General features: G+C 42.3%; 1 protein-coding gene and 1 long non-coding RNA gene across 5 annotated transcripts in view; one reads left to right on the top strand and one right to left on the bottom strand.

The window, feature by feature from the left end:
* LOC137344903 (uncharacterized) overlaps positions 1-3,999 on the bottom strand; it is an 82,870-nt gene extending 78,871 nt beyond the window's left edge. The window contains exon 1 of one of the 2 annotated variants that reach the window (XR_010968489.1): positions 3,931-3,999. This is a non-coding gene — a long non-coding RNA (uncharacterized lncRNA). Of the gene's footprint in view, positions 1-3,926 lie in introns of both variants that reach the window. The other variant, XR_010968490.1, reaches the window with a different exon arrangement.
* An 8,129-nt stretch (positions 4,000-12,128) lies between these two features.
* The window catches only part of LOC137344902 (argininosuccinate lyase-like), a 29,400-nt gene continuing 17,419 nt past the window's right edge, over positions 12,129-24,109 (top strand). The window contains exons 1-9 of one of the 3 annotated variants that reach the window (XM_068008164.1): positions 12,129-12,232; positions 12,317-12,438; positions 14,784-14,978; positions 15,155-15,238; positions 18,050-18,106; positions 19,146-19,243; positions 20,828-20,905; positions 22,106-22,183; positions 23,788-23,840. In XM_068008164.1, coding sequence (XP_067864265.1) covers positions 12,424-12,438; positions 14,784-14,978; positions 15,155-15,238; positions 18,050-18,106; positions 19,146-19,243; positions 20,828-20,905; positions 22,106-22,183; positions 23,788-23,840 — 658 coding nt within the window. In that variant the 5' untranslated portion in view covers positions 12,129-12,232; positions 12,317-12,423. The remainder of the gene's footprint in view (positions 12,233-12,316; positions 12,439-14,783; positions 14,979-15,154; positions 15,239-18,049; positions 18,107-19,145; positions 19,244-20,827; positions 20,906-22,105; positions 22,184-23,787; positions 23,841-24,109) is intronic. The other 2 variants (XM_068008166.1, XM_068008165.1) reach the window with 2 other exon arrangements.

The following is a 24,109-nucleotide window of genomic DNA, read 5'->3' as shown; positions in this document are numbered from 1 at the left end:
CTTACAGGAAGCGAGATGGGAGGAAGTGTAAATAAGGTAGCTGTGGGAGTCGATGGACTTATAATAGAATTGTTTATTATTTACAGTCTACGAGGAAACAATGTCAAAGCTAGTTCATTAACATCTTAACTACCTATCATCTCAGCCTCTTTATTTAATCTTGTCTGAATACTATCCTTTTAAATACACAACGTTAAAAGTAACTTTTTTATCCAAATAATTTCTGTGGAAAAATGGCCCAAAAAAAATCCCAAAACTAGATGGCTCCCCAGCATTCCATTCTAAATACTATTCCTCTTTTCTTCCTCGAAATGTGCCGGAGAAAACAGAATTAATCAGATTAGGCTTTGACAGCACTTCAGAGCACATGCCTTCACTCTGTCTCTTGCAAGGATCAGCCACAGACATCCACCCCATGGGAATTAGAGAGTGAGCTAGAGGGAATAAGGTTCCACACACAGTGCAAGTAGAAGCAGATAGTGTTGGAACATGAGGAGGAAGACACTGCAGACTGCAGGGTCAGTATATGCCATCCCTTGGATGAAGAGTCTGAAGTTCCAGATTTCACAGATATTGCTTTTAAAACATCATAGGAACTGGAGGCCAGGTCAGTGTGCTGCAGATGATGAATTCAGTGGCAAAGTCAACTATCCATATGTGCAGCATCATGCTGTACACCTGTGAAGCACTGCAGTCCACTTGGGAGCATGTGGCGGCTTCAGAGATATGTGCAGTGGAGGACCCTTTGACAGAGACCCAGTGGTCAGCCAGTGCTTCTTCCATGGATGCTTAGACTGTTGCCACAGAGGCTGGGTACCAAATTAGAGTGGACTGTCTCTTCCAGCATTGAAAGAATTGAGGATGGGTTACATACAATCACCACATGGGGCTTCACTGATGTAATTGGTACCGTTAGGTCTGCTTTCCCACAGTGCCACATGGAGGCAGTACTCAGTACTATCGGCATGGCAGGAATGGACGCACGGGGTGGTGCGGTCTCTCGGTGCCTACATACTCTGGTATGGAAGCACTGGTGGGTGAATGCCACATGACTCTGATGTAGCCTCACCAGTCTGCTCACCTCCCTCTGCTGCTCCTCTGCCTCTTTGGCCAAGAAACGAGGATAGAGGGAGATTTTAAATGGGAAAAGTCTATATACCTCATATGTAATAGAGGTGAGATGCAGAAATGGCAAATGCACAGAGGCAGCTGACAAAATAGTTGACAAGAGCATAAAAAACAAAAATGACCGAGAAATAAGGTATTAACTGCACCTATTAAAATTAAATCTAGACCATCCAAATCTATTTTGCCGTTTCCATGACGCCCGTATCCAACCAGTGTGAATACGAATCGGCGCAAATGAGGCGGAAGTTAAGGAAAATAGGTTTTCTGACACCACCTCAGTTGCATGCAACTGTCTAAAAATGGACAGGCATTTTCATTCACCAGAAATAAGAACATAAGAAATGGGATCAGGAGTAGGCCATACAGCCCCTCGGGCCTGCTCCTACATTCAATAAGATCATGGCTGATCTTCGACCTCAACTCCACTTTCCCGCCCGATCCCCATATCCCTTGATTCCCTTAGAGTCCAAAAATCTATCGATCTCAGTCTTGAACATATTCAACGACTCAGCATCTACAGCCCTCTGGGCTAGAGAATTCCAAAGATTCCCAACCCCGAGTGAAGAGATTCCTCCTCATCTCAGTCTTAAATGGCCGACCCCTTATCCTGCGACTATGCCCCCTAGTTCTAGACTCTCCAGCCAGGGGAAACAACCTCTCAGCATTTACTCTGTCAAGTCCCCTCAGAATCTTGTATGTTTCAATAAGATCACCTCTCATTCTTCTAAATTCCAGAGATTATAGGCCCATTCTACTCACTCTCTCCTCATAGGACAACCCTCTCATCCCAGGGATCAATCTAGTGAACCTTCATTGCACCGTCTCCAAGGCAATTATATATCCTTCCTTAGATAAGGAGACCCAAACTGTACACAGTACTCCAGGTGAGGTCTCATCAAAGCCCTGTACAATTGTAGCAAGACTTCCTTACTCTTGTACTCCAACCCCTTGCAATAAAGACCAACATGCCATTTGCCTTCCTAATTGCTTGCTGTACCTGCATGCTAACTCTTCGTGTTTCTTGTACTAGGAATCAGTGTAAATGTGGCGGAAATGAAGGAAAATAGGCTGTCTGACACCACCTCATTTTCATGCACCTGTCTAAAAATGGACAGGTATTTTCATTCACCAGAAATGACTGCAGAAGGTGGAAGACTAAATTGTCAGAGATCCAGCATTACACATCTCCATCCCATGTCGTCCCACCAGCACCAGCCTGATTAATGCCACAAAATCTAGGCTCTTCAACCTCAAAATTAATTTAATAAATACAGTATTACCTTGGTTGTCCCACAGGAAGTGGCTGAATTCCATTCTAGATCTATGTATCTATACCATGCAAATAACCAGCAGCCTATAATTGAAATAATGTTCCAAGTTGCCTACAGCTCAAATCATTGGGCCTCTTGATTTAAAACTGGCATGGACTTGATGGGACGAATGGCCTCCTTCTGTGCTGTAACCTTTCTAAGATTCTATGACAGAAGGCTACAAAATCTGAGTTCAGCACTGCCTGTCACTCAAATCTACCTGCTTTTGGTTGGGTGACTTTTATCAGTACTCAGCTGGGCCACCAGAGGGAGCAAAACACAGCGATCCATCTGGAGAAACTTAAAAAAACCGACTCACTTATGGAAATACAACTTCTGCCAGCTCATTGTGAAACACAAATCATAGTAAAATGTAGCCTATAGATCACTACGGTTAACCATAGCATTGCAGGTAAATAATTCCTGTCAGATAATACACCAGGTCCATTGTCTGAGCCCTATACCAAAGGCAGATTCAACTCAAACAAGGGCCTTTTGTGCTAAGCTTTACAGAAATTAAGAAAAAGAACTACAATAATACCATGGCATTAACTAAATATAATCGGTTTCAATTATCTGAGAGTGGATTATTCAGTAACAGAATTATGCTTCTGAGTATTGAATTGTCTTCTGTTTCAGTAGCAGTTCATATCACTCAACACAGTCAATAAGAACACACTGCTTCAATCACAAAACCTCATTAAAGCTGTGCTGACCCTTATCTTTTCCATCTACAGGAGCAAACTAAAGAAGCAAGAAAGTTACCAAATATTTATCCTTGTGACGTGTTACGAAGATAGTTACGTTTGTATTGCAAAGTTCATTGCGAAGAACAAGGCTCACAAAGAATAGCTACTTGAATAAGGTGCCAGAGTACAACTGGCAGCTGGAGTGAGAGTAGCACCTTTAAGAGAGGAAGGGAGAAAGTGGGCAATTAAAAAAGAAATATATTGAATGCAGAATGTCAGTGATGCCACTGGTCTCTGGTCTTTCACTCCTGGGTTCAGACCCTGTGATTTGCAATCAGCGTGATTTTGTGCAAATTTTGAGTAATGGACAATACTTTTCCTATTTGACAAATCTGGGTGAAAGTCCAAGATCCATACTGCAGGACAGCACTAAAAATAGAAAACAGCAGGAAAGAAGATGAGGTAGACGAGAAGTAGTAACCAGGTGACACAAAGCTTGGGTTTTAATGACCTAAAATTTGTAGGAGAACTGGAAACCAGTGAAGGTCAAAAGCTCCACAGTAACAAAGTCCCATGAAAGAATGAGTTAGAGAAGGAGACGCTGCAACGAGTCTTAATTTCAACACAGTGAGAATGCAGGGAAGAGGAACAACATGTAGGGCCATCGCCTCACAAAGAACATCTTTCGACAGTATTTTTTATATACCAAAGCACTACACTATCAATCACTTTTACAGTTATGTACTCATTTTTGTAATGGAAAAACAAGTGCTTGAAAATAAAAAGAATCAGCACATACTCACAGAAATGTTCTTTACATAACCATAGATGTGTTATTCCCCTTTACATAACCATAGATGTGTTCTCCTTTAGCTCCAAAACATAAATTAATGGCAAAATGGTCGGTCACCAACTTCAGCATCAGCCGAGGGGTTATTTCCAATTTTCAGTAAGTGCAATACTGCCCCCAGTTGGTGGGATATAATATTGCTGTGAGATAAATAAATGCACGATCATAACATGGCTCTATTTTTCAGTCCATCAAACTGTGACTTACCTCCACAATATGTTCCTTATAACTTAGATCATTAACTCAATTTATCACCTGAACAATTACAAAATGAATGTAACACAGATTCTATAAAACAGTGAGTAATTCCCATTCACCTGAAGGCCTTGTACTACCTTTCCTCCAGTCATGTGATCCATAGATTATATTTGTAATGTTTACATTGAGAAGCAATAAACAGCATCAAATGATTTACTTTATTCAGCCCTTTTTAAAATGTTTAATAAGGAATACATGTTATTCTGTATTCAATATATTTATCTTTTATTGTCTATTTTCTCCCTTCCTCTCTTAAAGGTGCTGCTCTCACTGGAGTTGCCAGTTGTACTCTGGTATCTCATTCAAGTAAATATTCTTTGTGCGCTTTGGCAGCGGGTTTTGACAAGTGATCCTATCATGGAAGGCAGCACCGTCAAACCCAAACTTGTCCTCACCCAGCATCCAGACACATAGGGGGTCGCAAAATTTTCGGACTTTGCATTCCCAGTGGAAAGCCTGTACTTTTCCGCACCGACGTTAATCCCGGAAATAAAGCCGGGTTGCGGTCGCGACCCAGAAAACAACTATTTCAACTCCACCCACCCCCAACCCACCCGTTCTTGGGGTTTAAAATCACCCCCATGGACTTTCCAGCCAATATTGGCAGATGGCAAACATCAGTAGGAACCCTGGCTGACTACAAAGCTGTGTGAAGCATTTCTACATTCAGTGCTCCAGGCTGTGCATTTGTAAAAGGCATCCAGAAAATAAAAGTCACTGGGGCAGTTAGGAACTCAATTTAGTGTAAATAGATGGACCTCATTACAGTGCCTTTACCCATAGCCACTGGAAGGAGCCTCAACACAGCTTTTGTCATCCTTTTGCACGTTTTATTGCTAGGCTCTATTTTTGGTAAATCTGCCATTATCAACACTGGAAACAGGTGGGGCTCTGTACTCTGCAATATGACTATTTACCTGGGATTGCCCAGCTCATTGTGCATTGTTCTTTACATGGGTGGAAGTTTTTAATTCAAATATATATGATTTTTGCATTCTTTGCATTCTCAACCTGCTCCTTGCTCCCTTACGCTGGGAGGTGATGAGAGGAGCAGATGCTGACTAGGAGGGACCCTCCCTCTTTCCAGGGAGGCTTCAATTCAGTTTTACCACAGCACAAAGCTGAACAATGGAAGCGCAAAAGACCTCGTAACATGACACATAGCAAACTGAAGTACTTCTGTCACATCTGCCTGCTTGCCTGCCTTTGCCAACTCCGACTATCGACTCAAAGTTAAAATCACCCACACCCCCAGGCCCAGGCCTCTCCCACCTGGACACTACACCAGATTCACCCCTTCATTCCACTTACCTTCCTTCCTCCCTCAACTCACACTAGTGACGATTATAATGGAACCATTGAAGATATGCCCTAACATATGTCCTGAGCTGGATAACATCCAACTACCCCCAATTATGGTCTGCACCACTGGAGATCTCGTAGGATCCCATTAACTGTCCTGATTTCTTTGAAAGGTGGAAATACAATGCCATCAGGCAATGTGTACAGGCTAATACAAAAAGTTAGATTTATTTACAGGTGGAATGATAGACAGAAGCAGTGAGAAACAGCAGGGTAGATTTTTGGTCCCTGCACAGACCCAGCAGGAGGTAAGAACAGCAAGACTAGCGACCGTCCAACTGGATGAATGCTGGCCTGGCTGGGGCTGCTGGGGTCAATCTAATGTTGATAAAACTGGTGAGCTCCTGTCCCGGAGGCGATGGGAAATTACAGCCTTTAAAGGGACGATGGAAACCATCACAGAGATAGAAACATTTAAAAGTAAGTTGTTGTTTATAGGAGTAAAGATTGTATTAGCTTTTGAAAAGACTGGAATTCTTTCTAAAACCTTTATTGGGGCAAGAAAGTGGCTGGCAATACCCAATGGCTGGGACAAGAAAATGTTGAAGCAGGAAACGGAGTCTGTGGGCTGGTAGTGGAGCATTACAGCACTTAAACTTCCGTTTGGTAGCTGGTCGAGTGATAGCACTGCTGTATGAGGTGGGTACAAAGGAGAGGAGGGAGGGGGGCATTCTCCCCTGAGGACACCGGGACAGCATGTATGGCAGGAGTGGGCGGCCACACTCGCTTCCACATACACAATTTGCAAAACCCGGGAATGGGCACAGAAAAAAAGTGAGATGGCTTAAGGAAGCTGCCTCAAAAACATACCCATCAGTTCCATTTACCAATTCATGGCCTATGTATGCACACCGCAATGTGTTGTCAGACAACCTGTTGCACATGTACAATTGGCCCATGCCAAGACTGCACACGACATTATAGATCTTTTATTGTGACCATGGAGTCCCACAGAGCACAAATTACAATGGAAAGCCTTGGCACACCAATATTCCAAGGCTTCTCACATAGAAGTACTGGAACACAATCTACTTGCATGCTGCATGGTACCATCATGATAACTATGATGGGCAGCAGCTTTGATACATGTCTGTCACTGTGCACGTGCCCCTTGAACTTACAACATGTTATGACCACTCCTGCTCGCACGTTAAGATGGCACTGAATACAAGAAAAAAGAGGTGGGCTCAGAAATCACAATTTTTTGACTGCCTTCCCAGGCAATCGACCCTATGAGGCACCAAGGGGGTAAGAGAAGCCACCCCCAATATATGGGCTAGTACCACCAGTTCTTATGTCTTGTCCCCCTTCTCACTCTCACACAGGCATAAACAAAACCACACCAACGGCATATACAGTTTGTAACTTGTAATGCATACTGTGGAGTGAGTCTTGGCTCAGTGGTAGCATTCCCACCCTGGAATTGAAATTAAAAGGTTATGGGTTCAAGCCCCACCCCAGACAGCCCCAGTGTTGATTGAGAGATTGAGAGTTCCGCTCTCTGAATACTGGGTTGACAGCCAACAGGGTACTCGCGTCTGATGGGAGTGGAGTGGCGTCCCCCCCATCTCATCTAGCTGGTCCCCCTGGTTAGGCTAATGACTTGTCCACATAAAAAAAGGAGCCTCTATTATGGAAACAACGCAGAGCACAATTTGTTAAAATTAAAAGCAGTGGAAGAAATGGGTTGCCTCATGTGTCACTAGACATAGAAGAGAAGAAAAAGACTGTGCCACTCTTCTGTCACTGTAGGACTGGAACAACAACCTTTAGCAATTCCAGTGGGTCAGGACAGGACATCTGCAAGCCACAGCACAGCTACACACATCCCAGAGGATGCAGTTAGGAAGTTTAAAGAGGTAGAACCATGTGTCCTAGAAGGCACTGATGAGAAAGAGCAATTGACATTGCAGATCACCATCAAGGACCCCCTGGTTTAGGAAATGCAGCAGTATGGTGACATCGGGAAACCAGAAAGCAGGAAAATAGATGAAATAACTGGTTATGCTCATCAGTCTGTGATATCTGTGGCTGTTACACAGGTGCATGGTGCAAATGATGCACCGTGCAAAAAAACCAAAATTGTTTTATCAGTACATTAAGAACAAAAGGATAGCTAAGGAAAAGGTGGGACCTATCAGGGATGATAAGGGTAACTTGTGTGTAGAAGCAGAGGATGTGGGTAGGGTTTTAAATGAATATTTTGTCTCCGCATTCACAAAGGAAAGGGATGATCCGGACGTAATATTTAAAGAGGAGAGGTGTGAAATATTGGATAAGGTAAACATAACGAGAGAGGAAGTACTAGAGGGACTGGAATCCTTGAAAGTTAATAAGTCACCAGGGCCGGATGGATTGTTTCCTAGGCTGTTGAAGGAAGCCAGGGAGGAAATAACGGATGCTCTGGGGATCATTTTCCAATCCTCACGAGATGCAGGGGAGGTACCGGAGGACTGGAAGACTGCAAACATAGTACCATTGTTTAAAAAGGGTACGAGGGAAAGGCCGAACAATTATAGGCCAGTCAGTCTTACCTCGGTGGTGGGCAAACTATTAGAATAAATACTGAGAGATAAGATAAAATGTCTCTTGGAAAGGCATGGTTTAATCAGGGATAGTCAGCATGAATTTGTTCAGGGAAGGTCATGCTTTACAAATCTGATTGAATTCTTTGAGGAAGTGACAAGGAGGATTGATGAGGGTAGTGTAGTAGATGTTGTCTACATGGATTTTAGTAAGGCATATGACAAGGTTCCACATGGCAAACTGATCAGAAAGGTAAAAGCCCATGGGATACAGGGAAATGTGGCGAATTAGATCCAAAATTGGCTCGGTAACAGGAAACAAAGGGTAAAAGTCGATGGATGTCTTTGCAAATGGAAATCCGTTTTCAGTGGTGTGCCACAGGACTCAGGGCTTGTGGTATATATTAATGATTTGGACTTGAATGTAGGGGGCATGATTGGCAAATTTGCAGACGACACAAAAATTGGCCGTGTAGTTGATAATGAAGAGAATAGCTGTATAATCCAAGAAGATATCAATTGGTTGTGGAGTGGGCGGAAAAGTGGCAAATGGAGTTCAACCCGGAGAAGTGTGAGGTAATGCACTTGGGGAGGGCAAACAGTAAAAGGGAATATGCAGTAAACGGGAATATATTAAGAGGGGTAGAGGAAGTGAGAGACCTTGGAGTGCATGTGCACAGGTCCCTGAAGGTGGCAGTACAGGTAGAAAAGGTTGTGAAGAAGGCATACGGAATGCTCTCCGTTATTAGCCAAGGTATAGAATACAAAAGCAGGGATGTAATGATGGAACTGTATAAAACGCTGGTAAGGCCACAGCTGGAGTATTGTGCGCAGTTCTGGTCACCACATTACAGGAAGGACGTAATTGCTCTGGAGAGAGTGCAGAGAAGATTTACAAGAATGTTGCCAGGGCTTGAAAGTTGCAGCTACGAGGAGAGATTGGATAGGCTGGGGTTATTTCCCTTGGAGCAGAGGAGGCTGAGGGGAGACTTGATTGAGGTGTACAAAATTATGAGGGGCCTAGATAGAGTAGACAGGAAGTTCCTGTTTCCCCTAGCGGAGAGTTCAAGAACTAGAGGACATTGATTTAAGCTGATTGGCGGAAGGATTAGAGGGGACATGAGGAAAAGCTTTTTTACCCAGAGGGTGGTGGGTGTATGGAATTCGCTGCCCGAATAGGTGGTAGAGGCAAGGACCCTCAACTCTTCTAATAAGTGCCTGGACCTGCAGCTAAAGTGCTGTAAGCTGCAGAGCCACGGACTGGGTGCTGGAAGGTGGGATTAGAATGGGCATCTGGTTGTTCTTTGAGCCGGCGTGGACATGAAGGGCCGAATGGCCCCCTTCTGTGCTGTATCTTTTCTATGGTTCTATGGTTCTATGATGCCTGGGCTAGTCTGGAAGGAGACAGAACTAAAAATGTTGATCTCGCTGATAACCTTGCCTACCTACAGCACAGGTTGGCTGCAGGTGTCCTTGATGCATGTAGCTCAACTCTGTCATAGTCTCCCTGGGTAATTTTAGTATATATAGACACTGTTTCTTGGACTAGTCCAGATAAGAGCACCCCTGGCCTGTATTACAACAGTGACTACACTTCAAAAAGTACTTCATTGGTTGTAAAGTGCTTTGGGAGGTCCTGAGGATGTGAAAGGCACTATATAAATGCAAGTCTTTCTTCCTTTTTTCTTTATATGAGGTTTGGAGGATTCTTCCTCTTCCCATAGAGAAGCTGAGTCACAATTTGTACGACTTCATCAAAATATGGCAGTACCAGGGCCTATGGCAATAAACTTTCACCATCGCAGCGGGCCAGAAAAAATATTTCATAAAAAAGACAGAAACACTTATAAAACACCCTTTCAAACATGAACGTTATATCCATTTGTCCCTTTAAATCAAGAACCATACCTCCGACAACTATCTTGTGATCCTGGAAGGCCATTGCTATTAGGTATTTTTCCACATGTACGCTGACGACAGCAAACTCTACTGTTCCACCATATCTCTTGGCCTCTCTCCTGCCTTTGTGTTGTCACCCTGCTTGTCCGACATCCAGTGCTGGAGGAGCTGCAATCTCCTCCAGTTAAACATTGGGAAGACAGAAACTATTATCTTCGCGCCACCCGACAAACTCCATTCCCTTGGCACCAGTTCCATCCCCCTCCCCGGCAACTGTCCCAGGCTGTACCAGTCTGTTCCTAACCTCGGTGTCCTATTTGACCCCGAGCTGAGCTTCTGACCCTATATGGTCTCCATCACAAAGACCACCTTCTTCCACCTCCGTAACGTCGCCCGTCTCCACCCCTATTTCAGCCCTTCTGCTTCTGAAACCCTCATCTATGCTTTTATCACCTCCAGGATCGACTACTCCAATGCTCGTCTGGCCAGCCTTCCATCCTTCACCTCCATAAACATGAGCTCATCCAATGCTCTGCTGCCCGTATCTTAAGCCCCACCAAGTCCTGGTCACCCATCACCCCTGTGCTCACTGACCTACATTGGCTCCCGGTCCCTGAATGCCTTCAATTAAAAATTCTCATAATCGTGTTCACATCCCTTCATGGCCTTGCCCCTCCCTATCTCTAAAACCTCCTCCAGCCCTACAACCTTCTAAGAACTCTGTGTTCCTCCAACTGTGGCCTTTTATGCATCCACCGCTCCCTTCAGCCCACCATTGGCAATCGTGCCTTCATCATCTAGACCCTAAGCTCTGGAATTCCCTCCCTAAACCTTTACGTCTCTCCACCTCTCTCCCATCCTTTATGACCCTCCTTAAAAAGCCTTGCCTCATTGGTAGCACTCTTGCCTCTAAGTCAGAAGGCTGTGGGAACAAGGCTCACTCCAGAACCTTAAGCACATAATCTAGGCTGGCACTTTAGTGCAGTATTGAGGGAGTGCTGCATTGTCGGAAGTGCCATCTTTCTGATGAGATGTTAAACCATAAAAGATTCCACGGCACTATTTGAAGAAGAGCAGGGGAGTTCTCCTGGTGTCCTGGCCAACATTTATCCCTCAACCAACACCTGAAACAGATGATCTGGTCAATTATTGCATTACTGTTTGTGGAACTTTGCTGTACGCAAATTGGCTACCACGTTCCCTACATTACAACAGTGACTACACTTCAAAAATACTTCATTAACTGTGAATCGATTTAGCATGTTCTGAGGATGTGAAAGATGCTATATAAATGCAAGTTTGTTCTTTTTTTTGCTCTTTGACCCCTCCTAATATCTCCATCTTTTGCTGGATCTCAATTTTTTCTTGGATTACACAAGTACCATGGGATATTTTCCTAGATTAAAGGCACGGTATAAACGCAGGTTGTTGTTTAATGCATCTATTAGGAGCAAATTGATCGATACTGCAGGTGCTCTCTATTGCAGTTATAATGCATATCTTGGTAGAGTGAACAGAAATATTGAAAAGAATTTAAAGGACGCTTTACTCTGAACAATAGGGTTGCCAAGTGTGGTTCGACATATTCCTGGAGGCTTCATCACGTGACCTTCAACCACCCACCCAGACTAACAGCCTTTTCCCCATGACCAATATTTACACAACTAATGAACAAAAGTGTTCAAAGAAAATGAAAAGAAACACAATTTTATTTAATGCCCCTATGATTTTTCTTCCCAGGGTTGCTACAGTGGTGTCTAGAAAATTAATCTTTAATTCCTGGCCACTCCAGGACAATCTTGGAAGGACTTGGTAATCCTACATGAACAATGTGGCACAAGGCTTTGCAAAAGCTGTGATGTTACTGTTATACTTAGTTGGCTGTAACATATATATAAACATAAAATAAAGTGAATAAAGCTTCCAATGCAGAGCTCAGTAAGCACCCAGTACAGTACCATACTTGGAGCCCATCTGCAGAGACACCTTTGCTTCAGGAGATGGCAGATGCGAGTGGTTCTTGATTAGTTTGGAGTAAATGGAACAGGTTTGGATGTGGACTACAAATCCCAGTAGCCTCCGTTGCTGGTTTGCTTTTCCGGTTCCTGGCACTCGGAGTTTCGAGGCTGAAATTGATCAGGATTGAACTGGCACAGAGAACAGCAGTCAGCCCGGGCACTGTCGGTGGTGTGTGTGTGATTACAGAGAGCGGTAACCCGTCCAAAGATCAGTGACCTGACATGATACTGAACTGTTTTTGGGTTGTGTAAACACTGACACTTGTTTATTCCACAGACAGGTCGAGAACGAAGCTCCACGTCGTTCTCCACGGGCTTCCACCTACCCGTGAGCTTCAGAAAACCCTTCTACTCACCTGGAGTCCTTAAAGTCCAGTGCTAGAAATGGCCAGTTCAGAGGTAAGATGTTTCCCTCAACTTTTTAATTCAAGAGGCAAGTCTTCAGTTCTATATTTTAGATGGGGGGTGGTATTGTCCAGTATTTCTTCCTCTTGTGAATTTCCCTTTGCCCTCTTTTACTTTTTTTTCTCCTCCCAATTTCCTCCTCTCTTGGAGGTGCTGACTCAGGAGGGTACGGAGACTTGGGCACGAGCAGCCACTCTTCCGCTAGCTATTCATTCTTCACGTACAAGTGTAGACAGTGAATATTGGAAGGTCGTTTCACCATGGAAAGCATCACAATTGAGCAAGATCCTGCCCTCATTTTCATTGTTTACAGTATTACATTATTGCTCATAGTCACAGCAAGTGTAGCACACATGGGTTAACTCAGTAAAAACTCCTAGTTGAGTACATTACTTTCAGGGGACACTCACTTTCCTGCACTAAAAATGCTACAGAACTAGAGGATAATGGATGAAAATCTGTATTTCACAAGAGAGGAGAGATGCTCTAGTTTCTGTTCTGTCAGTTTTACTCTTGGCATCAATTTCCTTATTCTCAGCTCTTCCTCTCAGTTCTCCCATCAGAGTTAGCAGTTTGTGTTGTCTTTTATGCCAGTGGCATCTTTATACTCCTTAACCTCCCCTGCTTTGCCCTAGTTCTTTCTGACCTGGGGTTTAAAAAAATTCTAAATGATTGCAGATGCCATTATTGTACTCAATTCTTCTGTGTTCAGTGTTTATTTCTTACCCTCTCCCATCAGTTCAAGGATGTGAATTTGTCATATAATTAAGCAATTGAGGAGACTCTGTTGGGTAATGGTGGCTGTTCCACTGTGTTGCAATGCATGTTATTTTTCATAGGTTGACCAAAAGCTGCATGTGTTGATGAGCTGGACCAACCTGCCAGTCTAACAAGGGATGTGGGGCCAGAAGAAAATTAAAGCATCATCAGTCTAACTTGTTACAAAATAACTTCAAGCTTTTATTGATCATGTGATTAGCATTCCTGGCCCATGCTGTCCATCGGATAGGGCTCTCTATGTGGGAGTCCTTCCCTGCACCATTGGGGATCTGGGGAGTAGTTGATAGCAAAACAAGTCATAATGTTATTTTCACTAAGTTTCCTTTGTCTTTTGTATGATTTGGGTGTTTATTAGTTGTGCCCCTCTAAAAAGGGAGCACTTTTGTTTTTCTTTTGAATTGATGATACTGAGGCAACCCAATGTCTCCTTACGGGTGAGCATTCCTGGCTCTGAAATGCCTTGTCTATGTTATAGAAGTGTAGCTCTGTTGCATCTCAACTCTCTGTGATATAATTGAGCAATTAAAGGAGGCTGTGTTGAGTAATGGTGGATGTTCCACTGTCTTTAGTTCATTGTGTAATGTGCATTTAAGGGGAAGTGTTTTCTGTTGTATTATTGAATAATGCTAAATTTTACAAAGGAAGATGGCTGTTCTCCTTCCTTGGAACTCTTGGGTGGGCTGCCTAGCAGACTGCTTAAAATTCCCTTCAAGACATTGTGAAATTTGCTCCTGTGTTATGAATGAGGAATTCTATTCCCAACTGATTGTCTTCGTTTAAGCTGTAACTGACATTTTGTGTAAAACTTATCAGGCTGATTCTGTGAGGCAGTTTTGAAGCATAAAACAAGGTTATTGAGAGAAACCAGAATGTTTAAAGATGCATCTTTATAGTTTTGGGAAAGTTCAGTATACCAAACTTTTAATATGTCACATTAACTAACTTACTGTTTATGCTTCAACTATGACTGAGTGGGTAAACTTATTTCTTGGGTGTGGTACTGCACTGTATAGACCAGGTAGGTCTAGGGTTTAATCCCCATTGCATGCAGAGTTAGGTGATCTCCCCTGGGGCAGCAGTAGGGGTACAAGAGTTGGCTTCAGTGCCACCAGACTAGGGACCGGAAAAAAAAACATTGGCAAAGGTTCCTGTTCCTGTCTGCTATCCAGTAACCCTTACTGGAGCAGTATGGACATGTGGTTATCAAGTGAGGACAGGATCAGCCTCAGCTGTGATGACCCTGCTATGGTTGAACAACCTCCCAACATTCTCAAATGAAGGCTGGTTATTTGGGCAAGGTACCAAAGTAATTGGGGTGCCTGTGGAACAGTAGCACGGCATGAGTCACCAACTCCGAGAGGAATGGAGAAAACTGTAAACTACATTCATGTTCCTCGCAAGTTATCAGATCAGCCATGATCTTATTGAATGGCGGAGCAGGCTCGAGGGGCCGATTGGCCTACTCCTGCTCCTATTTCTTATGTTCTTATGTAAGTTAAGTATTGAATGTTTTGCAAGTGAAACTTTGTAATAAATGCTAATAATTTCATATTCTCTAGGGTGCGAAACTGTGGGGTGGAAGATTTGTAGGAAACATAGATCCAATTATGGAGAAGTTTAATGCTTCCATATCTTATGATCAACGAATGTGGGCTGCAGATATTAAAGGAAGCAAGGCCTATGCCAAGGCTTTAGAGAAAGCAGGATTGGTAACAAAAACTGAAATGGATCAAATTCTAAATGGAATGGACAAGGTAAGAACCTTTGCAATGAACACCTTGTCCATCACCAATGCTCTTACCTGTCTGACATGTGAACCTGATACACTAATGTCTGTGCATCACTGGCTTAACTATTGAAGTAATGAAGTCTTCATGATACTTCATGGGCTGTGAGATTCAATGCTAAAAGGTTTTGGTTTCAAACTTAGATTTATGAAGAATGGGCACATGGAACTTTCCAGATTAATGAAGGAGATGAGGACATTCATACAGCCCATGAACGAAGACTAAAGGTAAGGGTGGCCACAAAATATATCTTTTTCAAAACTTTAGGTTCCTTTTGAAGAATAATACAGTAACTGGAAATAATCAGGAATATCCAGATATAGGTTTGGAAATGCAGTTTGAATTTATAACCCCGATTACTTCCACTGTGATCCAGATTCTATCTGCTCCAAGATCCATAGCAATTTGACATCATTGCGTTAGTGACAGCCTTTTGTGAAATAACCAGATTAATAACTGGACTTGTGGTTTGATGCTAATCCATCTTATTTTTCAAAGCTCATGTATACACACCAAGGAATATGAGCAAATGGAAACATCAGACTCAGTCTCAATAACAAGCTATTGATATTTTAGTTGTACATAGGTCAACAAATCTGTCACCAAGTATAACAATCATTAATTATTTCTAAGAGTAGCTAATGGTGGTTAACATTGTGCACATTGACCCTGGGTTTTAGGTAGGGGATAAATCCTGACAAGCTTCACTTGCTCATCCTAATTTAGTTTTATGCTAAAGTCCCCAAGAAAACTTCTGTCGAGAATTGTTTCTAAATGCTGAATTTATTTTAAAGCTATTTTTACTTGTATAGAACCTTGGTTAGACCTCACTTGGAGTATTGTGAACAGTTCTGGTCTCCGTATTATAAAAGGATATAGAGGCACTGGAGAAGGTGCAAAAAAGATTTACTAGAATGATACCAGAACTGAGAGGTTATACCTATCAGGAAAGATTGAACAGGCTGGGGCTTTTTTCTCTGGAAAAGAGAAGACTGAGGGGTGACTTGATGGAGGTCTTTTAAGATTATGAAAGGGTTTGATAGGGTAGACATGGAGAAGATGTTTCCACTTGCGGGGGAGACCAAAACTAGGGGCCATAAATATAAGATAGTCACTAATAAATCCAACAGGGAATTCAGGAGAAACTTCTTTACACAGAGAATGGTTAGAATGTGGAAGGCGACTAGGCGAATAGCATAGATGCATTTAAGGGGAAGCTAGATAACCACATGAGAGAGAAAGGAATAGAAGGTTATGCTGATAGGGTGAGATGAAGTAGGGAGAGTTAAGCCTGATGTGGAGCATAAACACCGCTTGGACCTGTTGGACTGAATGGCCTGTTTCTGTGCTGTACGTTCTATGTAATTACTGATTAACAAAGTGGGAATGTGTTTTTGTTATTATTTCATTTAATTTGTTTTGCTATAAAGGGGTTTGGTTCCTATGCTGTATAAATGAGCTCGTGTATAATGTTGCTGTTAACGAATAAGAATTAAATGAGCTATAATATTTACTGGAAGGTTACAGTTATTAAGATTACTATGGGATTGGCTCATAAACCATCATTAATTTTTTATCCAAGTAACTGCCTCAATTTAGCTATCTTTAATGCTGTTCAACAACACCTTGTATTTATAAGGTGTCTTTAATATGGCGAAACATCTCAAAGTGGGTGGTGGGGGCCCAGATGCTGAACAGCTGTTGGAGGAAGAGTTAGGGGAGAGGACAGAAGGCATGGTCAAACAAGCAGATTTTGAGACGATTTTAAAGATGGAAAGACATGTCGCAAAGTGGAGGGGTTTGGGAATTCCAGAGTGCCGGAGTGTGATGACTGAACACGCTGTCATTGATTGTGCAGCAGAGGGATGGGGGATGCACCGAAGACCAGACGTCTTTGGAAATCCACTAGGAACAGGACGTCTGGCTGATTTTTTTTTTTCTTTCTCTCTCTCTTTCTCTCTCTCTTTCTTTCTCTCTCTCTTTCTCTTTGCCCATCCCTCCCGTTTCTCTCCTCCCCTCTTGATTCAAAAACAAGAAAAAAGGAGGAGGTGGAAGATTTTAGTTAATAAGGCTGCACCAAATAGAACATTTGTACACACATACTAGTGCATGTGCTTAGTCAGAGAAAATGGTGTTTTTTAGCTATGTTTGTTGTAACAGGCTAAGATGTTACAGAACCACATGTGGAACAAGAATAACAGCCTTTCTTGTAATAGGGTAAATTTTCCTCTAATGAGCTCCCAGTAGTTGCACATGTATGGAAGCAGCTGTTCATGTTTTCCCTCCCTTGCAAGGCCCAGGCAGACTCCAGGCACAGGCTTGCTTCCTGGTTCAGTTGTAAGCCTAAAAGGAACACTGCTTCAGGCCTGAATTGCCAAGACTGGGGCCTTCTGGCAGCTGATGGAGATCTGAAGGCCCCACCAGGATTTCATGAGCACCCCTGCACTGGGCAGATTCCCAGTGAGCAGATTCCAAGGAAAATAAGGCAGGGCAGATGGGACTGCCTCTCTCCATTAAAGATGCTAAGCTGAGTGTGTGTATACTATAGGGGCAGACCTAGTTTCACATATGGGGAAGCCCCAGCAAATCCCAGAGCAGTATGAAAGGGCAGAATGCCAATTTCCCCATGTAAGGGGTAGAAGAAAACCTATCCTTTTAAGAAGCCTCATTGCCACCTCCTGGAGGAAGTAAGAAGAGCCATTGCTGCGTTACCTATTGATTTCAATGAATTTGGGTGTGATTTTTATGTATTTGAGATAGATATATTAAAAGGTAAGTCTTGTGTGTAGCATGCACTTAACACTTTCCCATTAGACTTTGTTGATAACACCCTTATTTTAAGACTCTGCCTCTGCCTCATCATGAGCAACACCATGGGAGATCTGCTAGTGTGTATGTAAAGATATAGTTAGTATCAAACACACTGGCAGATCTCCAGTGCCATTATCTGTGTGTGTGTGTGTGTGTGTGTGTGTGTGTGACTGACTTCTCTGGGTATTCTAATAAGGACATTTTGTGCAATTTAATTTTTATTTCAGGAGCTGATTGGAGAAGCTGGAGGAAAATTACATACTGGTCGAAGCAGGAATGATCAGGTAAATTGTATTCGCGTTAGAATGATAGAATCTTACAGCAGACAAGGAGGCAATTCGGCCCATCAAGCCTCTGCTGGCTCTTTGAAAGAGCTATCCAATTAGTCCCACTCTTTCCTCATAGCCCTGCAAATTTTTTCGTTATATATCCAATTCCTTTTTCAAAGTTACTATTGAATCTGCTTCCATTCTGGTTCTTTTGCCAATTATCTTAAATCTGTGTCCTCTGGTTACCAACCCACCCACCAGTGGAAACAGTTTCTCAACTATTAAAACTGCTCATAATTTTGAAGAACTCTATTAAGCCTTCCCTTAAATTCTGCTCTAAGGAGAACAATCCCAGCTTCTGGTCATAACTGCACATAACTGGTCCCTCGTCACTACTATCATTCTGTTAAACCTCCTCTGCACCCTCTCCAAGGCCTTGACACCCTTCTTAAAGTGTGGTGCCCAAAATTGGACACAATACTCTAGCTGAAGCCTAACCAATGATTTTATAATCATTCCTTGCTTGAATCCTAGGTGATTTTTGTTTCTCCTCCCTAGCCCAAGGGTGCTGAGGTGCGCTAACTGAGATCAGTTAACTCAGCACAGACCGTGGATTATACCTGGGGGCCGCCTTGGTCTGTATGGCTCAGCTACTGAGCCTTAATTACTCAGTCATTGAGAGAGGCCCATCAAGTATTTCTGGCTTGGTCACATTCAGATGAATTGATGAATACAAGCTTTAGTTAATACTTTTAAAGTGCAGTTTTACTATGATAGCATGCACATACTGCTCACATGTTTTATATATTTGCCAATGAGCTGTCAAATGTCAATCCAGGGTCTGCTGTCTTTTGATATGAGACAAAGGTCCTTCTTGAAAAGAATGGGCACCAGTTGCTTCTGTAGCAGATGCCAAGATGCCCTAAAGAGCAGCATTTGCTTACTGTTTGCATATAAGGTGTTGTGTATGCCTGTGTATAGGGATCCTGCACAGTTTTTGGACAACTGCACTGCAAGCTGTACATAACTATGAATACAATGAACATTTTTATAGGTGGTAACTGATATGAGAATATGGCTGCGAGATGAAATCTCCGTTCTGATGGGCCACTTGCAGCAGCTGATTAAAACCATGGTTGAGAGGGCTGCCGTGTAAGTTCTTTATTCTGTGCTTCATTGTTTTTGAGAGAGTCTAAAGTCTCTTGTAATCAGTCTACAGATAATAGAGATTGGCTTTACATTATGTGGATGAAACTATGTAACACGAGTTGTGGAGAATCTTTATTGACGTCAGTGAAAAATACTGTATTTCAGTAATCCAAGTAAAAATTTGTGCTTTGCCTGTTGTGGTTCTGTCTGCGTGTTGAAGCTCCACCTGCAGTATCATTAATCTCTCACTATGTACAACACTGGTGTGGCCAATTTAATCATTGCCACAATTTGCTTTTCATATTTGTCTTTTTATCTCCCCCCATCTCCTGTGCTGTTGGTGCTGACATGCTGGAGTACGGCTCTACAGGTGTAGACAGCCCTCTGGTACCTCTCCCAAGTGACCATTGTTCAACCATGAGCCCAGACAGTGGCTGCCTGTAGACTGTTTGACCATGGAAAGGGATAACCATTGGGAAAGCATGACAGCCAAGCCCAATCCTGTCCTCACCACATGTCCACACATGTACTTTCCGGCAGGGTTTACTTTGGTGAGCAGAAGAAAAGATCGTGACTCTTTTATCCCCCTTTCCCTGCTGCTTAAAGTCCAGCACCTTATTGCCACCAGTATCAGCTCACTAGTCAGTGAGTGTCGGCAGGCTATTTTACCAGGGGGCCGTCAAAGGCAAGTGGAATCTTGCCATCACTCAGCAACTCCATGCGTGCACTTCCACCAGAGGTCATTGATAATGATAAGCAGTGGGATCCCTGGCTGATTTCTCCCCCAATCCAGGTTGCTGAAGCCAATTGTGGAAGATTGCCCCAGCTAAGACCTAGGATTAAACCCAAGACCTTCCTGGTTGCTCTTAATATTTACTGCCTTAACAAGTTGAGCCATCGAACAAGCCATTATATTACTATTAAGGAACATTTGTAAGTTTAGGTCATGAATTACATGGAATTTACAGTATAGAAACAGGTCATTTGGCCCAACTGGTCAATGCCAGTGTTTATGCTCCACACGAGCCTCCTCCCACCCTACTTCATCTAATCCTATCTGCATATCCTTCTATTCCTTTCTCCCTCATGTACTTATCTAGCTGCCCCTTAAAGGCATCTATGCTATTCGCCTCAACTACTCCTTGTGGTAGCAAGTTCCACATTCTAACCACTCTCTGGGTAAAGATGTTTCTCCTGAATTCTTTATTGAATTTATTAGTAATTATCTTATATTTATAACCCCTAGTTTTCAACTCCCCCACAAGTGGAAACATCCTCTCTACGTCTACCCTATCAAACCCATTCATGATTTTAAAGACCTCTGTTAGGTCATCCTTCAGCCGCCTTTTTTCTGGAGAAAAGAGCCCCAGTAAAGACCATTCAACCCATCATGCCTATCCTTTGCACAGTCCGTGCATGATTATAACTGGACTCTGCTCAATTGAGTTCCTTTTTAAAAGATATCAATTAAACCAGAATTAATTACTATTTCTGGTATTCTGTTTCACAAATGTGTGATTCTGCTCCTACATTTTTAAAATACTTTCTATTCTGCGTGTTAGTAACTAAATAGCCTTTATCCTTTAGGGAGATTGACATCCTTTTTCCTGGATATACTCATATGCAGAGAGCTCAGCCGATTCGATGGAGTCACTGGATTCTGAGGTATTCACCATTTTAATTATTTTTGTTGATGTTAGATCTGAAAAATGGAGGACATGTTGTAATATTTATCAGGTCCATAGTTATATCTGCTAACACGGATAAACATACATATAATTTTACAAACACACACTGTGTGATGCGTTCGTGCTGCTAAATTGAATTTTCAAATGACTACTGTAATATCATAGATTCTGTTCAGAAGATTTGCAAAGAAAACCTAGAGTTACACTAAACGTTTTTAATTGACAGGTGAAATTCATAATGATTTCAACCATAAGACTTCAAAGGAAAACATTTAAGGATCATTAAAGTCAGGTTTTATTACCAATTTGAAAACTGGGATTTTTGGCCTTTATTTTCTGTTTTAAAGGGAGAAAATCGGGGGGCGGGGCACGGGGGGTGTGCAGGGGTGCTGGTGGACCTAATAAAACCTGGATAAATTCAAAGGAAAATCAGCAGAAAAAAATCTTTTTTACGTTCTAAAACTAAAGAAAACAAGCAAGGAGCTAAAAAAAATGTATAGTCAAGCTAGGAATTATCTACACAGTTCATAGGGCACCACTTTATGGGGCTCTCCATCAAACTCTCACATAAGCCCTGGTTAGTTTTAGTTTTTAATGTAAAGTAAAACTGAGGAATCTGTTTATTGTTGTGTTTCTAGCCACTCACCTGCCACTGTGCTGGTACAATAATAAAAATGGTTGGAGATTATGTAGAGAAATAGTTGCAATCTTGGTTTTACTACAAAGAGTGCCGCATTAATCTTTTGTTTGAACTGAGGCACTGCCTGCCCAAGTGGATAGAAAAGAACTCATGGCGCTATTCAAAGAAGAGCAGGGAGTTCTTCTAGCGTGCTGGCCAACATTCATTGCTCAACCAGCACCACCAAAAATGGGTTATCTGATCATTTGCTGTTAGTGGGCTGCAGCATCTGCCTACACAACAACAGTGATCATGCTTTAAATGTAATCCACTGGCTGTAAAGTGCTGTGGGACATCCTGAATATGATAAAGGTGTTACATTAATATAACTTCTTAATTGGACACAGAAATGTTATCCCTATCATAAAAGCCCATAAAAGGTTATCTCCAGTTTTTGGAAAATCACTAATGTGAATGAACCATGGTGTTGACGACAGTGCTGTAAGAGGTTAATTTGTTGCTGCATTTTGTTCAGACAATACATGTTCTGTATTATAGCCACGCTGTTGCCTTGTCTCGTGATGCTGAGCGACTGGATGAAATTAAGAAAAGAACCAATGTCCTGCCATTGGGAAGGTGCTATATCTTTTTTGTATCCTCTGCCTTTGATAATGAATAGAAGCATTAGTTTGTGGTAAACCTGATTTATTTTGTCAAATTAGATTGTAAAATAGCTATTTCTCTTGAACTAAATAGACTGTAATAACTAGATACCCCACTGATTTGTCACATCTAGCCATCTAACTTGTAGTACCTGAACAGGCCAGGGATTAGCTAAAGACCAGGGCCAGATACCAAGCGGTGAGTTTCCCTTGACTATCATGATACACAGATGTATCAAACATAAAACCGCCAGGATTTGGTTGTGAACTTGCCACTGAATACAAAATGCATTTTTCTTTTTTTCTGCCTTGCCCTCAGCTACTGTGGTCTTGACATATTGCATTGGAGTTCGAGGCAACAAAAACCGGAGCTTAGTTCCCCACTTCCAACCACCCAAACTAAGATTGGGAATCTAACCATCATGATGCCACCAGGGGTTGAATTCCTACCCTATTGCAGCAAACCATTTTTTCCAAAACTATCTCTGTGGCTTTGATCTTGGCCGGCAAGGAGTTCGGATACAAGAATCTCCCATTGAAAGCACACGGGAATGTTTGATCTCACAGTAAATGTGTTCTGAATTTCTTTTTGTGATGGGCATTTTTATATAAAAACCTGCCATTGAACGTGGAATGAGGAAATGGTGGTGATTTTCTAACTTTGTAAATAGAAACGGCCCGTATCAGATCCTAGAAGGTAGCACTTGATTGAGCACTCCTTGCTCATAGAGGCCTATCTATCTATCTATCGATCGATTGATCGCTGAATCTCCCTGAAAGCAATGACTCCTGTTGGGCAATGGTTCCATACACACCAGCAGCCCTTCAGTGTCTCACCCAAATGGCCATCTGTTACATGTGAGCCTGAACAGTAAGTGTTGGGCTCTATTGAGTATGTGAGCTATTGCAGCCAAGCCTGCTCCAGTTCACATCTGATATCTAGAAGCGTCCACTTTCCAGCAGGTATCACCAGATTAAAATCTGGAATGGGAACCATAGCTGATTTTTCCTTTTGCTAGCTGAGGGATGCTGAGGCCAGTTGTGGCAGCCCACACCTCCTTAATGATAACCCCTTCTTCCCTCTGCCCTCCATATAGGAGGTGCTAAGGTTAAAACCATCATAGTCCTCCAGCATTTTTAGTTAGCTTTTGGTTCCTTCTTGCAGCCCATTGATATCCTTTATAGACCCAACTGCAGTATTCTGTACAATGTGCTGCTGTTTATTGGGTTCTTAAAACCAATGTAATTGTTTTTAAACACAAGGCACCTTTTATTCCACTGAACTGACAGAGCACCATTCACCTGCTGCAGACACATGGCACCCTTACCATGAATTGAATGCCTCAACTGTTATACCAATGGAATACCAAGAGAAATGTGCACTTTTATGGCGAGGAAAGTCATCTCTCATATTTTTGTATTAATTTTTGTAGTAAAAGCATCTTTGTTTGTGTGGTAATTTAGTGTACTTGTTCTGCTCACTAGCAAACCAGAAAATGTTTGTACTTAAATACTAACCGGATCAATTAGAAATGTTACACGATCTGTTCATTTAGAATTAATATTTTAATTTCCTAGTGGTGCTATTGCTGGAAATCCTTTTATGATTGACAGAGAATTCCTTTGTACGGGTAAGTTTTTTAAAATTAAAAACAAATGCTTAAGTTTTTATAATGTGGTGATGCCGGTGATGGACTGGGGTGGACAAATGTAAGGAATCTTACAACATCAGGTTATAGTCCAACAGTTTTATTTGAAAATCACAAGCTTTCGGAGGCTTCCTCCTTTGTCAGGTGAGTGTGGGATTTCATGAAAGGTACCGCATATATAGTCAGAGAACAAGGTACCGCATATATAGTTCTCTGACTATATATGCGGTACCTTTCATGGAATCCCACAC

The sequence above is a fragment of the Heptranchias perlo genome, chromosome 28 (assembly GCF_035084215.1).
Source record: "Heptranchias perlo isolate sHepPer1 chromosome 28, sHepPer1.hap1, whole genome shotgun sequence".
Lineage (NCBI taxonomy): Eukaryota > Metazoa > Chordata > Chondrichthyes > Hexanchiformes > Hexanchidae > Heptranchias > Heptranchias perlo.
This window is presented reverse-complemented; position numbering and strand designations above follow the sequence as displayed.